At 57.8% G+C, this 15349-nt stretch overlaps 1 protein-coding gene across 1 annotated transcript in view; it reads right to left on the bottom strand.

Moving 5' to 3' along the window:
- The window catches only part of GRID2IP (Grid2 interacting protein), a 50431-nt gene that overhangs the window by 9462 nt on the left and 25620 nt on the right, over positions 1 to 15349 (bottom strand). The window contains exons 6-15 of the mRNA XM_019637426.1: positions 8299 to 8547; positions 7985 to 8070; positions 7018 to 7087; positions 6426 to 6520; positions 5959 to 6142; positions 3258 to 3412; positions 1755 to 1895; positions 1390 to 1487; positions 1121 to 1238; positions 7 to 362 (exon numbers count right to left, since the gene is read on the bottom strand). Coding sequence (XP_019492971.1) covers positions 7 to 362; positions 1121 to 1238; positions 1390 to 1487; positions 1755 to 1895; positions 3258 to 3412; positions 5959 to 6142; positions 6426 to 6520; positions 7018 to 7087; positions 7985 to 8070; positions 8299 to 8547 — 1552 coding nt within the window. The remainder of the gene's footprint in view (positions 1 to 6; positions 363 to 1120; positions 1239 to 1389; positions 1488 to 1754; positions 1896 to 3257; positions 3413 to 5958; positions 6143 to 6425; positions 6521 to 7017; positions 7088 to 7984; positions 8071 to 8298; positions 8548 to 15349) is intronic.

Here is a 15349-nt window from a genome sequence, read left to right as displayed (position 1 = left end):
GCTCACCTCCTCATAGTCATTCTCGGGGCTCAGGAAATCATCCACGATGGTGACCCGGGGGCCCAGCTGCTCACTCAGGGCGTCCAGGAAGCGGTCGGTATCCCGGCTTCGCACAGGCCGGGAGAAGGTGAAGAGCTTCCTGCGGCTGGGCTGGCGGGCAAGGTCCGGGCTCGGGGGGCTGTCGGAGTGGATGGGCCCGGGGCTTGGCTGTGGGGAGGGCGCCCTGCTGCTGTCCAAGCTGGCGTAGGGGTGGGACTCGGAGCTGCTGGGGGAGGCTGGTTCTCCCGAGCACAGCGGGTAGTAGCAGGGGGAGGGCAGGAGCCGCTCGCTGGGCCACGAGACACTGGACAGGGTCCTGGGCCCTGGGGTGGAGGAGGGCACATGAGGACCCCTCTTCAGTCAGTACCCGGGTTCCAGGCGCAGGCGGGAGGACAGGGGCCCAGGGGACGTTGGCTCTGTGTCCCTGGGCACCTTCCTTTCCCTCTCAACACAGAGCAGGAGGACCTGGGTGACCCCGTCCCTCCATGTTCTTCCTTGGGGGTGATCAAAGGCTGGTGGCAGTGGGGGCGGGGGGAGGGCACTGCTTAGGCCTAGGAAAAGCCAGATTCCAGCTCCTCTTGAAAGGGACACCAGCGGTCCCACTTCAAAGGGCCAAGGGGCCTTCTCCAAGCCCCAGATCAAGAGTCATGAGGCAGCGCCCACACCCAGCAGGCCCTGAGCTCACAGGAGCATCACCAGGGGTCCTGCCTTCTAAACTGCCGAGAAGTCATCATGGGTGTCCTGTGAGCAACCACCTTTCTGTGAGGGACACGGCGAACCTGTGCCATTCACAGAGCAAGGCACTTAACAGTGTATCCAACAGCCACATACTAACTTGGGGACTCTTGCAGGCAGCCCTCTGCTTTTCTAGATCCATAGCGGGGGTGAGGATCAGAGGGGACACAGAAGGACGAGGACAACCCTGACCTTGATGGCCCCTCACCATGAAGGCTGCTGGGGTTCCCCACAATTCAGTCCCATGGTCATGGATCAAAGAGGGGACTCCACGGTGTGCCTGGAGGTGGGGCAACACCCAGCCAGCCAGTGCTGCCTTCAGGAGCTGGGCTGGCTGAGCGCCTACCTGCTGTGCCCGCCGGGCTGGGCACTGGTGGGGAGGCACGGGATCTCGATGTGCTCCCCCTCTTCCCTTTGAAGCTGCTGCTCAGCCGGGACTCCAGCTCTGCATAGACAGCCGACATCTGCGGGAGAGGAGGCAGCAAGTCCAGCCGCCCCCACCGCCCCTGTGTGGCCCTGACATGCCTCAGAGGCCAGGCCTGAGTGGTCTGGAAGGCAGAGGTCTGTCCCAGTTCCCCACTGATACCACCAGGAAGGCAGACAGGTCTCACTCACCATTTTGGGATTGGGTGTCTCAGGGAGGGAGGTGCCATCGCCCGCCTGGCGCTCGCCTGGGATCAGAGGAAGAGGCATCTCGGGGCAGTCACTGGGACCTACTGGGGGAATTGGGGATAGCAGAGTCTGCTATGGGGGGGGGGCGTCTTGTGACTGCTTCTGAGCACTAAGGCTCAGGCCCCAGCCCAGACCCAGCCAGGGGTCATGGAGAAAGAACCTGCTAGGCCTGCAGACCCAGGAGGGCCACCCCTCAACCCGTTTATTCCCAGGGATTTCTCATCTCACCAAGCCCATTTTGCAGGTGGGGAAACTGAGTTCTGGTTACACCCTCACAACCCCTCCAGCCTTTCAGCCCAGGGCCTTACCGCAGCCCAAACTGGCCTCCTGGGCCCGGAGGCTGCGGCGGCACATAGAGGAGGCCCTCAGGGAGCTCCGCGGCTGGGGCTCAGGCACCTGCTCGGGCTCAGGTTCAGGCTCAGACTCCAGGTCCAGCGAGGGCTCGGGCTCTGATGGGGGACATGAAGGGGAGATGGACCCTTGTCCTCTTAGCCAGACAAGGAGCTGCCAAACACAGGGAGGGTGACGGCAGCAGCTGTCTGCCAATTTGTGATGTCCGGCCCTGCTAAGCTCTAAAACAGCTCTCACAGGGAAGCCTGGGGTGAGAAACTGGGTGCCAGGAACAGGAGGAGCATGGGGTTGGTGCTAGCTTGAAGATGCCGGCCTGGGGAGGCAGCCACAGCCTACCCCACGGGGCCTCTTCTCATGACAAGAGCCTAGAACCCCAAACCCAAGGTTTCAAAACCTAGTCACCACTGCCCACATTGGATTTATGGGGTGAAAAGAAGGGTTCCAGGTTTAGGCAAATGTATGAGACATCTGCTGCCTACCTGCACCCTGACTTTCTTGCTAAAACCCCTGACCATCCCCCTACTACTTGTGGGTCCCTGGGACTAGGGATAGTGGGCACACAGGGCCAACACGTAGGAGATATGCAGGCTGTGACACAGCAGACGCAGAGCACCCAGGGCAAATGTACAAGGTTTGGCACACTTTCGAGTCCAACGGCCTGAACAATCAAGTGCATGGTTTCGTGGGCACACAGGCACTGTAGCAGGTGACAGCAGAGGAAGGCCCAGCAGGCCCTGGTGCGTGTCTGTGCCCAGCCATGTGTGACCCGGCTGCATGCTCACGATCCAGGTCTGCGAACAGTGGCCACAGGAACTTCTTGACCTAGGCTACACTTCCTGGGGTGCAAAGCACAGCCACTGAGACCCTGGGCAGTTACCGTATTTCTCCATGTATAAGTCAAATCCTTTTTTGAAAAATTTGGGGTCTAAAAACTGGGTGCGTATTTTACAGTGGTTCTAGATTGTTGTCAAGTCATTTAAGAAGTGTGGCATTTCAAATGCCATAGATGGAACTGAGGACGAGGCAATATACAAAGACAGTGATTCGTCATCAGACACAAATGAGGACAAGCTAATGGTTGGGAGTTTTGACAGTGATGAGGAGTTGTATGAATTTTATGATGAATAAAACTTGAGTTCAGTAACTTTATGTAATACATTTTTTTCAAATTTAGGGCCCCAAAATTAAGGTGTATCTTACACAGGGGAGCGTCTTATACATGGGGAAATACAGTATGTGGAGTGTGTCAAGTCTAAGGTTATGCTGCATTTGCTGCTTAAAGCTGGGAAGGCACATCCATGGGGCCAAGCATGGGACCAGCCGTCTGTGTTGGGCCTGTATCTGCATACATGGGCACAGCTCTGTGTGGGAGGGGCCCAGGATGGCTGTAATACTTCACAGGTGAGAACAGGTGTCTAGCTCTTTGCCTAGCGGGCTGGGCAGGGCTAGGGGCTGCTCACCTGTCATGGCCGTGTAGCCGAGGAAGCATGCGATTTTCTCCTGGCAGAGCTCCTGCTCCTCGTAAGTCAGCAGCTGGTAGATGAACTGCCAAAGCACCTGCTTGGAAGGTGTGTCCAGCACAGGGTAGACATCGACGATGAGGGTGTCGATGTTCCTGGGGGGTGGGGTGCAGGAGCAAGGCGGTTCATTACTCAGGGGCTCACCATGGGGTGTGGGGTAGGGATGGATGAGGGGGGCACTCCCAGCCACAGAATTCAGGCTTGTTCCCTGCGCCCCTTCCCGCTGCCAAGACAGAGAAGTGGGCAGGAAGGCAGGTTCTGAGGAGAGGCAGCCCGAATTCAAACCCTGCCTCTGCTACTTACCAGCCAACTGACCTTTCTTAAGTTACTTAACTTCTCTGTGCCTCAGTTTCCGCATCTGTAAAATGGGGGTGAAAGTAGCATCTACTGCACAGAGCTGTGTGAAGGTTGGAATGTATGGCACGTATGGGAAAGCTGAGTGACTATATCAGGGATCAGCAAGTGATGACCCATGGGCCAAAATCTGGCCCACACCTGTTTTTGTAAATAAAGTTTTATTGGCACATGGCCATGCCTATTTGTTTCTATACTGTCTGTGGCTGTTTTCAAGATACAACAGCAGAATTGAAGTTTTGACGGTGACTGTATGGACCGCAAAGCCTAAAATATTTACTATTCAGCCCTTCATAGAAATAGTTTGCTGATCTCTACATTATGTGGAAAAAATAAAACTGGATTCTCACATAACACCACATATAAAGATGAAGGTGGATAAAAGACCAAAGTGTGAAAGATAAAATTATAAAGTTAATAGAAGATTAACGCAAGAGAATATCTTTTGAGCCAGGGACAGGAAAGGACTTCTTAAAATTTCAAAGCCAAAGCCATGAGACACATCTGCATTGAATCTGATTATACAAAATCAAGATGTCTGTTCAAAGAAGCACAACTTGGACACATTAACATTAGATGTAACAGGAGTAATAACAGAAGTAACAGATGGGAGAAGATCATTACAATGTCCAAGATCAACAAGGAAACAGTGTCTAAAATATACAAGGAACTCCTGCAAATCAGCAAGAACAAAAAGCCCAACAAAACGAAAATGGACTAGGGGTCTGAACAGGTCACTTATGGAAAAGGAAATGGGAAAAGTTAACAAGGACATTAAAAGGTGTTTAAAATAATTACTAATTAAAAGCCCAAATTAAAAGAACAAGATGTTACTTCGTGGCTAAAAAGACTAGCAAAATTACAAAGCCAATAGTGCCAAAAGTTGCTGAGGACATGGGGAATGCTGCTGGCGAGGGTGAAACTGCTCCGGGAAGCAATTTGGCACGAGCTGGTTAAATGAGGCAAACGTTTACCTTAAAAGCCAGCAATTCTGCTCTTAGATATAAGTTCCAAGGGAATTTACACAGCTCCACAGGGAAAGGAGCACAACGGTGCTCATCACAGTGTCACTGGGATGAAGAGGCTGGAGGGGACCCGCTGTCCGTCACTGGCAAGGTAAATGGACGGGACAAGTGGCTGCGATCCACGGGGATTCAGCGACAGTTGTAAACAGTGTATTAAATGTACACAGAGCCGTGCGGACAGATCTAAACACAGAACCCTTGGTGAAAAAAAGTCAACACAGAAGACATAGCACAATGATGATATAAAATAAACATACATCCTATGGAACAGCAATGCCCACTTTTTTACAACAGCTTCGGACAAAAAGATGCCCATTAATCAGACTGGTGGCCTTAGCGGGGGAGGGGACACAGGAGAGCGTGTGGGGCCAAAAGGGAAAGAAAGGCAGGAGCACCCAAATGTCCATCAACAGCTGAATGGATGAACACAATATGTTCTTTCCATACAATGGAACATTATCGGGCCATTACAAAGGAATGAAATACGTGTTCTAACTTGAATGAACGTTGAAAACATGGTACTAAGTGAAAGAAGCCAGACACTAAAGTCCACATAGTGTATGATTCCATTCAGATGAAATGTCTAGAACAGGGACATCTAGAGAGACAGAAGGTAGATTAATGGTTGCTGAAAGAGGGAGCAGAGAAGAGGGTGGGCAATGGTGGAAAGGTGCAGCGTTTCTTTTTGAGGTGATGAAAATGTGCTAAAACTCAGTGTGGTGATAGTTGTACATGTTTGGGAATATACGAAAACCCAGCCCACTGTACACCTAAATGAGTGAACTGTATGGTATGTCAATTGTATCTCAATAAAACTGTTTAAATAAAAAAAGGAAAAGAATGAACAAGCGAGGAGTTTGCACCAAACATGACAATGACCTATGCACCGAGGAGTGTGACAAATGCAGCCTGCTGCCCCTGATGTGCGAAAAGACAGTAAACCAACCCCAAAAGTGCCCACAGGCGAGGGTACTGTGAGGGTCCCCCCAACAATGCCGCAGATGGTCACTGTTGGTTTCACTTTGCAAAGAAGGCTGTGACTTGCCCAGGTCATGTGGCTGGGAGGTTTCAGAGTCAGGGTTTGTTCTGGGGCAGCCCAACTGTCCCCACCTGGGGACCCCTCATGCCAGCTGCTGCCTTTTTTGAGCCTCCCCCAGGAGAAAGGGGATGAGGAGGCTCAGGCAGGGAGACCCGAAAGGTGAGTCTGGGCAGGATTTGGGGCCCACCCAGGGCAGGTCCCCCCACCACTTCAGCTCGGCCACCTGTGCTGGAAGAAGCTCTCGAGGGCCCGGCAGATGCCGTAGCGCTCGGGAGGCGTGAGCAGGTGCTCCAGCTGCTGGCTGAAAGTCCTCCCCTGCACTCGGATGCTGGATGGCAGGATCTCCGCCACCCACTGCAAGGAGGTGAGTGCCGACGACGGGTTGGGGGAATCCAAAGAATCGGAGTCTGCAGGGCCACAGGCAGGAGAGGCACGGGTGACTCCATGTCCCAGGCCAGGTGCAGGTTCCCTGGCAGCTGGGGCCAGGGGCCCTCCTGGGCTGGGATGTGGCTGCACAGTGCCATGCTTTGGGAGGCACATGTGCAGGGGATGGGGATGGAGGGAGAGCCAGGTGGGGTCCTTGAGGTGGAACCTCTGGGTCCTACAGGACCACTGGGGGAGGGATGCTGTGGGTTTTTGGGGGGCGGGGTCTCTGTGGGCCACAAAGCCAAGTGGCAGTGGAGGTCTCACCGCTGGTGAACGGGACAGGCCCCTCCTCCACCACCAGTGTGGGCATCGCACCACTGCCCTGCAGCATGGACACCACCTTGTCGTGGGAGCAGTTCCTGCCAAGCAGAGATGGCCCAGGAGGGCCTGGCCTGATGAGCCCTGTCCACACCCACCCCCCCGGCCTCCCTCTCCTGCCTGCGGAGGCCGCACAGCAAGTCCACAGCTGGGCCGCAACCACAAGCCAGGGCCCCGCCTCTCTCGCTCTTTAATCTCTGCAGGAGAAGCTCCAGGCCCAAGGCCAGCTGGACACTTCTGGTCACAGAAAGGGTTGCACCTAGGTCAGCCCTAGGCAGGGCTCCCCCTAAAGAGGAAGACACAGATGGTCACTTCCACTCTGTCCCCTGCATGGAGCTGGGGGGTTTTCTGGTTGGAAGGATGAACTGACATCCTAGCTAGGGTGGGAGGACAGATTCAAGAGTTCCCATAGGAAGAGGGACAGACCCTGGGACCAACTGGTCAGAGGAGATCGGGACCATAGGCTGGATGTCCCAAGAGGCAGCAGTCTTGGGGAACAGTTCACCACCAAGCTCTGGTGTCCCCAGTAGCCTCTGACCTCATGTCCAGTCCATTGAGGAAGAGGATCCGGTCACCTGACCTGAGGGAAGCATTGTCAGCTGGGCTCCCTGGAGGCAAAAAGAGAGGGCATGCTTCAGCGGGGCAGGGCCCACGCCTGTTCACCAGCTGAGAAATGGGATAGGTGGCAGAGGAGAGCCAAATTCAGCGGTGCCCGCATTGGACCCAGTGCCTCTCTGTTCTCTAGGCAGTGATTCCCGGGCGGGGGTGGGAGCGCTCGGGGCCGTGTGGACCACAGGTCAGCCCTGAGCTGCTGGAGAAGAGCTGAAATAAAGGTGATGTTGACAGCAGTATTTCTCAGCATCTGTACCCCGTGAGGACCTCACTTCAGACACTGTTCTCAGCCCCTCATATAAAGGTCCTCATTATAGGCTCCTCTGTACTTTTGTCACCAGGAGAAAATGTGTCTGTCTGGATGGAGGCAGTCCCCTCCCTCAGGTTGGAAAACAATGTATTAATCATGTTTTTTAGGCTGTGACATCTTGGCGCCTTGCTGACACTGAAAGTAGTGTCCCTCCCAGGGCTAACCAATTCCTAGATATACTAAATGACTGGTCTGCAGCCCTGAAGCCTGTTGCTGCTCTGCGTCTGGCCGGCCTCACAAGCGCCAAGTTCACAGTGAACACTCAGTACAGGGAATGTTGCCCAGGGCACAGCCTAGGCAGACACCAGCTCTGTCCTGGCTGCCTGTCCTGGGAAGTGCCCCAGCCATCCCTGTGGACATAGGAAAGGTCTGGATGGAGAACTTGGTTCTCTTGGCTCAGGGGTGACCCTGAACTTGGACGGAGGTTGCCCCAACTCTGGCAGATAGATGATTTGTCTCTGCTGCTCTGGGACATCCAGAAGACCCTTGCTACATGAGGTTGGTATCTGGGGTGGAGGGGGGCGCTCAGCAGAGGCCTAATAGGGTCCTTCACCCCATCCTGGGCAACCCACCCACCCCTCACCAGGCAGGACGGATTCGATCCAGACAGGCCCATGGCCACGGAGCGTGAAGCCGAAGCTCTTGCTGCCCTTGTAGACCCGGACTGTCCTGGGAAGAAAGAAGGGGCAGGCTGGGCGCGGGTGTGCCCAGCTAGGGAGAGGGGACCGGGGGACGCAGGGGATGGAGATGTCCCGTGTCCCACTCCTTTTAACATCCCCTACCGCGCCACCCGCCAGGTGTCCAGCCCCGCCCCCGCGCCCTCTGCCAGGGTCTCCACCGTGAGCCCACGCATCGACCAAGAGGCATCTGCAGCCAGTGCCCGCCCGCCCCGGGTACCTGCGTGCGCCCCCGGTGCCTGCGCGGCAGCCCAGCAGCGAGGCTGCCTTGCGCGGGGGTGGCTCGTCTGGGCGGCGCGGGGCGGCACTGGCGCGCGTGGACACCAGAAGGCGCTCCGGCCGCTCCTCGCTGCGGCTCCGACGCAACCTCTGCGCGCTCTGCGCCCGCCGGGCGCGGCACAGCTTGCCCAGCAGACCCTGCGACACCACCTCGTCGAAGCGCGCCCGGTGCTTCTTGGGGATGAAGATCCTGCCGGCGAGGACGGAAGAGTCGGGGCGCCTCCCCAGACTTTGCCCTGATCGCGGCAGCCCTCAGCTCAGGGTTGCGCGGAACTAAGCCGTTTGCCCCCCAGTTCCCCTCTCGGTGCCCAGACTTGAGCCCCAACCGGCTTGGGCCACCCGGCGTCCTCCACCTCCGTAAAATCACGTTCGGACCGTCCCCATTACTGTGGCCTCTGGGGGACCTCGGTACCCCCAAAGCCGGCCAATGGACCAGGTCCTCCCCCTGCTTGTCTTCCCTTCTGTGGCCTGGCCTCCGCTCCCCCATCTCGTGCCCTTGCACCTGACAGGCCAAGCCCCAGCTAAGGCTCCCCACCTCCCACCTTCTCCTAGCCTGTCTCCAGGCAATGAGGTGGGAGAACAGAAGCCACAGTCTGCCCTGGTCAGCCTTCCCCAGACTTCATCACACTCCCAGTCCTGCTTGGCTCTCTCTACAGCTGCCTCCTTGGAATGGGCCAGGACTACGGCCTCCAGTCCTGCCTCTCGCCTTCCCCCACACTGTTGCCCCAGCCCAGGACGCCTGCTCTGGCTTTCTTCAGTTTAATCCTCCATGTTTGAGCAGGTCTCTGTTATCTGGGCCAGCCAGGCACTGGGCTTCAAAGCTGAAGGCACCGTGGTCCCCACTTTCAGAGAAGCCATCTGGAAGTGGTGAGAAGCAAGGGGGAGGCTAGCATGGTCCCCTGTGGGATGGTTCCTTGGTGACCATGGGCCTCCTCTGCCACCTGGAAGCTCAGCTGAGCCACAGGAACCAGCCAGGGCTCAGCACATGGGAGGGACTCAGTGACTCAGTAAACAGGACTGCTGCTGCCACCCATGGCCCAACCACGCCTCTGAGTGATGGCCGCAGTTAACATCCTGGTGGACTCCTTGGTCCATGGCCAAGGATTCTGAGGCTCTGTAACTTCCCAATGTTACGCAGCTGGCCCTTGGCACAGCTGGGATGGAAACCCAGCCTCTGGGCCTCAGCACCGTGGCAGGGCTCTGCGAAGGGCCCCTGAAGTTCTGGTAGCTAGTGAGGCCTCCCTGGCTGTATCCCATGGCGCCTGTCCCTGTTCTTCGTAGCAGGAGTCAGTGCCAAGGGCATGGTGAGGAGAAGGGAGGAGAGCCAGCTGAAATACAACCCCTCTGAGGTTGCCCAGTGGCCCCCCTCAGTTCCCTGGACCTCTGTGGGTAGGATTAATAAGGCCAAGTGGGCAGAAGAGCCACCTGGTGGGAGGGAAGGGGTGTGGACCTTCGGGAAGGAGGGTACATCAGGGCCTGCCCCCACCTCACCCCCGGTGAGCTCTGCTCCTGGATGTCCCACAAAACCAGGTGGCCAGAATGAATGGCCTGCTCAGCTCTGCCAGGGGCTACTTGCCTGATCTGCTCATCCTTGCTCACCCACAGCAAGTCCCCAAAATCTAGAGCCTCAGCCTCATTCCCCAGATGGTCACTCAGTGTCTCCGGAGCCTGACACCTCCATCTGCCTGAGAATTCCCCAACCCTCCTGGACCCACCACATCCCTTGTGCCCAGGCAAAGGAGAGATGACAGGCAGAAACTGTCCATTTCACGCTTTGGGCTCCAGCCTCAGGCTCCAGAGGCATGAGCCCCACTCCCACCCAAGGGTCCAATCTGGGCATCCCAGCTCAGTCCTCCAGCAGCAATTAGAAAAGACCCTGCCCCCTCCACCAAGATGGGAACCATTGTGAGTCACCAGCTGCTCAGGCTGGGGAAGGTTGGGTGATCCTTTCCCTGACTGGTGTTGTTCTGGCTGAGCCGGAGGCCAAGGCGGCCTGGGGAGCCACATGCCCTTCCTGGCTTGTGTGGGCCCTCCAGGGGGCTCAGTGTGACCCAGGTACCCCAGCCCTGGGTCTGCTTTCAATCGACTGTCCCAGCAAAGCCATGCACAGTGGGGTCTCAAGGCCCATTGTGGCCCATCACTGTCCCTCTGACCCTGACAGCCTGGCTATAGCTGCTCCAGGACTCCCAGGTCCTTGCTGTGCCAAAAGGCTTCTCTGAGGCCACAGGACAATTCCAGGGCCACACAGTGATGCTGCACTCGGCTGTCAGTTCTTTTCTCTCTGCCTGGGGCGTCAGGTCCAAATCCATTTCCAAGTCCCTCCCAGGGACTGCCCTAGGGTTCTCTCTCCACCATATTCCCTTACTCGGCTCTCTGGCCAGTTCCCTTGAATGACACAGTCTAAGAAGGAAAGAAGGCTTTTCAATCCCAGCCCTTACCTTGGCAACCGTGAGTTCTGGGAGCCCCAACACGGGGAACTCACCCCTTGTACCCTTCCTGTTTCCGGCCACCCTCCCCAGCCCCCGGGCCCCAGCTAGGCAAGGCGGGTGCCCACCCAGGTCAGGGAAGCCCTTCGGTGCCCCAGCCGCATCCCCTCAGGCCGGCCAAAGGCAGCTCCTCGGCGCCCAGGGCGCACGGTTCCCGGGGGCAAGGGCGCGTTGGGGAAACTACCGAAAGTGCCGGGAGAAGCCCTGGTCCTTCCCCATCTGGAGCCGGCGACGGCGGCGCGGCGGGCGCAGACAGAAGGGGACGGCCGGCCGAACTCGAAAGCAGAGCGAGGGCGCAGCGACTCCACGCGCCTCTGCCTCGCCTGCGCGCGCGGCCCCTCCGGAGCCAGCCCGGCCCGGCGCCCGGCGCCCGCCCCTTCTCGGGTGGCCCCGCCCCACCCCGCCCCTCCGGGGGGACCCTTCAGCTAGCTCCCGGGAAGCTGAGGCAGCTCCAGGCTGTCACGGTGCCTCCTTTTGGCCCCCTCCATTAGTCCCATCCAGGCGCCTCGCCTCCCGATCTCTCGGGAGGCGGCCGCCTGGTTCCCCCCATAGTGGCGAGTCCCCAACGCCTGCTGCACTGAGATTGAACCCGACAGTTCAGAGGAAGCCCCGACTGCCTTTTGTAGAACACGGGAAGGCCTGCAGAACAAGGGATGGCCTTTGCCCTGGGCCTCAAGGGGCTCAGCGGGAGGAAGCCCTCACTACCAACCAGCCCAGGGGACGCTCTAGCAGAGAAGACGCTAGCGAGGGAGGCCTTGCATGCCGCTGTCAGCGGCCGAGACTGCACGCGGAGCCCAGTGGGCGGCTCTGGGAGGGTCTAAGGATTTAAGGAGCGGTGGAGGGGGTCCCAGAGGTTTTGGTACACCAGGGGAGGGGTGGTGCTGGGAGGGGAGCAGGGAAGGGTGTTGAGATGGGACAAGTGTCTAGATTCTAAAAACAGACGGAAAAGAGTGTATGAGACCAGGTGAATGAGTAGAAGTGAGGAGGGGGCCACCAGGCTGGGCAGTTCCCAGGTGAGTGGATGGGGGAAGTAGAGGGTCCCCCTGAGATGGGTGTGTCCTCCTGGGAGAGGAGGGGCGGAACCGCTACAGACAGGAGAGAGAAAGATCAGAGGAAAGGGGGTCTGGACTCTTCCTCTGGCTCTGGGCCTGCCACTACCTGGAAGTCAGAGCAGGAACAGACCCTAGGGACCACACATTGTCCTTTCTCGCTGATCCAAGTCCTGCCTGCCGGCCAGAAAGGGAGGATAGGTGACGGGAAGCCAGCCCAGGGCATCCTGGGGAGGGGCTCCTGGGGGCACCCTCAACAGGGGACATCAGCACAAGGCTCTCTCCTCAGCCGGAGGTGGTCACCACCCAGACAGGCTGGGCATCAGAGTCAGGAAACCCCAGGGACTCTACCTCGGTCTCAGACATGAGAGGGGCATCTTCCATGGTCTGCCTGCGGGTTCCTGCAGCCCGTCACAGGGAGGATACTGACCGTCAGTTTGGTACCCTGCCCAGGCCATGCTGCCCAACACACCTCAACCCCACCTTCCTGACCCCAGCAAGGCCACCACCCTGCGGTGACCTCTCAGAGCTGCATTTCTACCCGGCAGCAGCAGGAAGCCAGAGCCAGTGCCCATGCCCCGTCCTCCCCAGGCTTTGTCCTCAGCCCTGCCCAGGATAGAAATGTCCCCTCACTGGGCACACAGCTCCCTGACACCCGCAGGGCCACAGCCATCCCAGCCAACATGATGGAGCCATTCCTGGTTGATCTGTACGAGGTGCTACGGCCCAGCATCCAGAACCAGGCCCTCCTGAAGGCTGTGAACAATGCCCACCTTGCTGTGGGCAGAGGAGATGGCAGCACAGAGCAGATGCTCATGCTCAAATCCAGGCACGGCCAGCAGTGCACACACTGCCTCAGGGCCAGCAGCTGGTACATCTGGTCAGATGACCCAAGGCTGGCATGTGCTGGCCTTCTCTGAAGTGCCTACCCCAGCCAGGGTGTGCCACCAAAGGCAGGTCACTCTAACACAGTTCTCAACTGGGGCAACTGTGCCCCCCAGGGGACATCTGGCATTGCCTGGAGGCAGTTTTGGTTGTCATAAAGTGACAAGTGGGAGGGGGCTGTGCTTCTGGCATCCGGTGGGTGATGCCAGGGATGCTGCTAAACATCTTACAATATACAGGACGGCCCCCACAACAGAGAATTATTGGGCCCAAAAGGTGGATAGTGTGGGGGTTGAGAAACCTCTCTAGGGAGAGAGACCCTCCCCAAGGGAAACCCTCGCTAACTGAGCACTTCGGCTTTAGTATCACAGAGTTCTCCCCATAAGTTTGTATTACAGTGTCTCTGACACTTGTCATTACAACACAAGAAGGTGAAGGAAGTGTCGATGTTCTCTCACATCCTACCCCAGTTCTCAACTAATCTCCTCTGCTTGCAGTTGGCAGTTCATTTGTGTGATTTCCTACCAAGATCCCTGTTGGGGACACGTAGGTGTCACCAACCCCCTTTTGTAGAGGTCAATGAACCTGCTCAAGGTCGCACAGCCAGTGGGTGGATGTGGGATTCAAGCTGAGTCTGTGGGGATTTCAAGTTCCAGTTTCCTCCGCCACCTCCATGCCTGCCCCTCCCGCCCCCTCCACATTTCCTGAAACACTAGCAGACCCCAAAGCTGACTTAGCTTTTCTGTTCCCTCCTAATCACGTCACACTTTCCAAACTGCCTGGCCTGTCCTAATTAGAAAGCCATTTTATCACTTCATCAAACTGGGATCCCTTTGGGGACAGACCCAAATTAGGCTGAGCCACGGGATTCGCAGCCCTTGTGAAGGGAGACAAGCCCCGTTGCTGACATGGCTGCCTGCCACTGACCCAAAGCTCCCTGTCACAGTACTGTGACAGAACCAAGAGAACTTCTGCAATGACGAATACGCGCGCTGTCCATGCGGTCGCCACTAGCCATGTGTGGCTACTCAGCACTTGGACGGTGGCTAGTGAGACTGGAAAGCTGAGCTTTAAATTTCACATAATATTCATTGAATTTAATTTTAAATAGCAACACGGGGCCAGCGGCTGCTGTGCTGGATGGTCCAGTTCCATGGTCTCACTGCTCCTTCTCTTGCCTTCCTGAGCCTTCTGGGTTGGCCGCTGGGACCAGCCCCAGGAGGCCACACGGTGGTGTGGGTGGGTTCCAGCCTGTGCTGAGCACACACCGATGTATCCTCACCTACCCTTTGCTGCTCAGCCTCTCACCTAAACCTTGTCTCTCCTGGATGGGGGTCAGGAGAGGGTCCCACCCTGGGCCACAGATGTAGCTCTTCATGGCCTCTCACCCCATGGGACAGTTTACAGGAGGGGCACTGTTGGGTACCCAGACCCATGGGCCTGTGTGGCACTGCCCTCACCTTGGCTCTCAGGGGTCCACCTCTGTGACTGATGGCTGGCCCTGATGAACTCCCCATTGGGGACTGTCTTCCCACCGCCATAGGACACACCACCAGACCCCACTGGTCACTTTCTGAGCCGCAGCGTTGGCACCTGCTGCCTCCTCTGAGGAGCCTGCCCTGATTGCCCCCTGATGACTTAGCCCTCCGCTGTCTCCACGGGCATCAGTCCTGGGAATCACAGAAAATTGCATCTGTGACTCCTCCATGCCCCCTGAGCTCTCTTGGGAAAGTGCTGTGTGGGGATCACTGCATCCCTGGGACACGAGGGGTGTTTGAGGAGATACGGGTGGCTGAAGGCACATTGCCAGAGTACCCCTCTCCCAGCAGAGCCCAGCTGGGCACCGCCCCCTCCTCCAGCAGCGTCCCCAATTTTCCCGTCGCACTTGACACACTGACAACAGAGGCTGCTGTTTCATCCTCCCCAGCAGCGCCAGGGATGCTGCGGGAACGGGCATCCCCAGGTGTCCTGCTTCCCAGGCACTAAATCGCGCACGCCCACGGGGGTGCCTCCCCCACCCCGGCTCTTCCTGACCCGCTGCGGACGGGAAAGGCAGGCGTGGGGGCTGTCCCAGGAGGCGAACAGGCTGGCCCGGCAGAGGCGGCAGGGACAGAAGCCGGCGAAGCACCGAAAGGAGATGAGCGGACCGAGAGGGCCTCCAGCGGAGTCCGGCTGCTAGCAGCCTAGGGACGTTTACCAAGTTCCCAGGGGATAACCCGGCCACCCTCAACCCTGGCCCAGACCTGGTGAAGAGGGTTGGGGTGTGGGGGGGTGTCCATCATCACCTCCCCAGGGAGCCCTCAGAGCCAGCACAACATCTCTATTGCAAATTCGGCTCCAGAAATAACTTTTTTTTCCTCTCGAGATTTTCCCAGCAAGGGGCAGGCCCCTAACTCACCCCAGGCAGCTCATGGTGGCCTCTTTCGGTGGCCTTCTGCGCTCCGCTGCAGAGCTGAGACGCTGTGCCCGCCGGGCTTGGGGGTGGGGGTGGGGGGGTGGCCAGCCCCGTCCCTGACATTGGCCAGGCCCAGAGGGAGGGGCAGGCTGTGGGGTGAATGGCAGCGAGGGGAGG

The sequence above is a fragment of the Hipposideros armiger genome, unplaced genomic scaffold (assembly GCF_001890085.2).
Source record: "Hipposideros armiger isolate ML-2016 unplaced genomic scaffold, ASM189008v1 scaffold_33, whole genome shotgun sequence".
In the NCBI taxonomy this organism is placed as follows: Eukaryota; Metazoa; Chordata; class Mammalia; order Chiroptera; family Hipposideridae; genus Hipposideros; species Hipposideros armiger.
The sequence above is the reverse complement of the archived record's forward strand: the minus strand, read 5'-3'. Positions and strand labels throughout refer to the sequence as shown.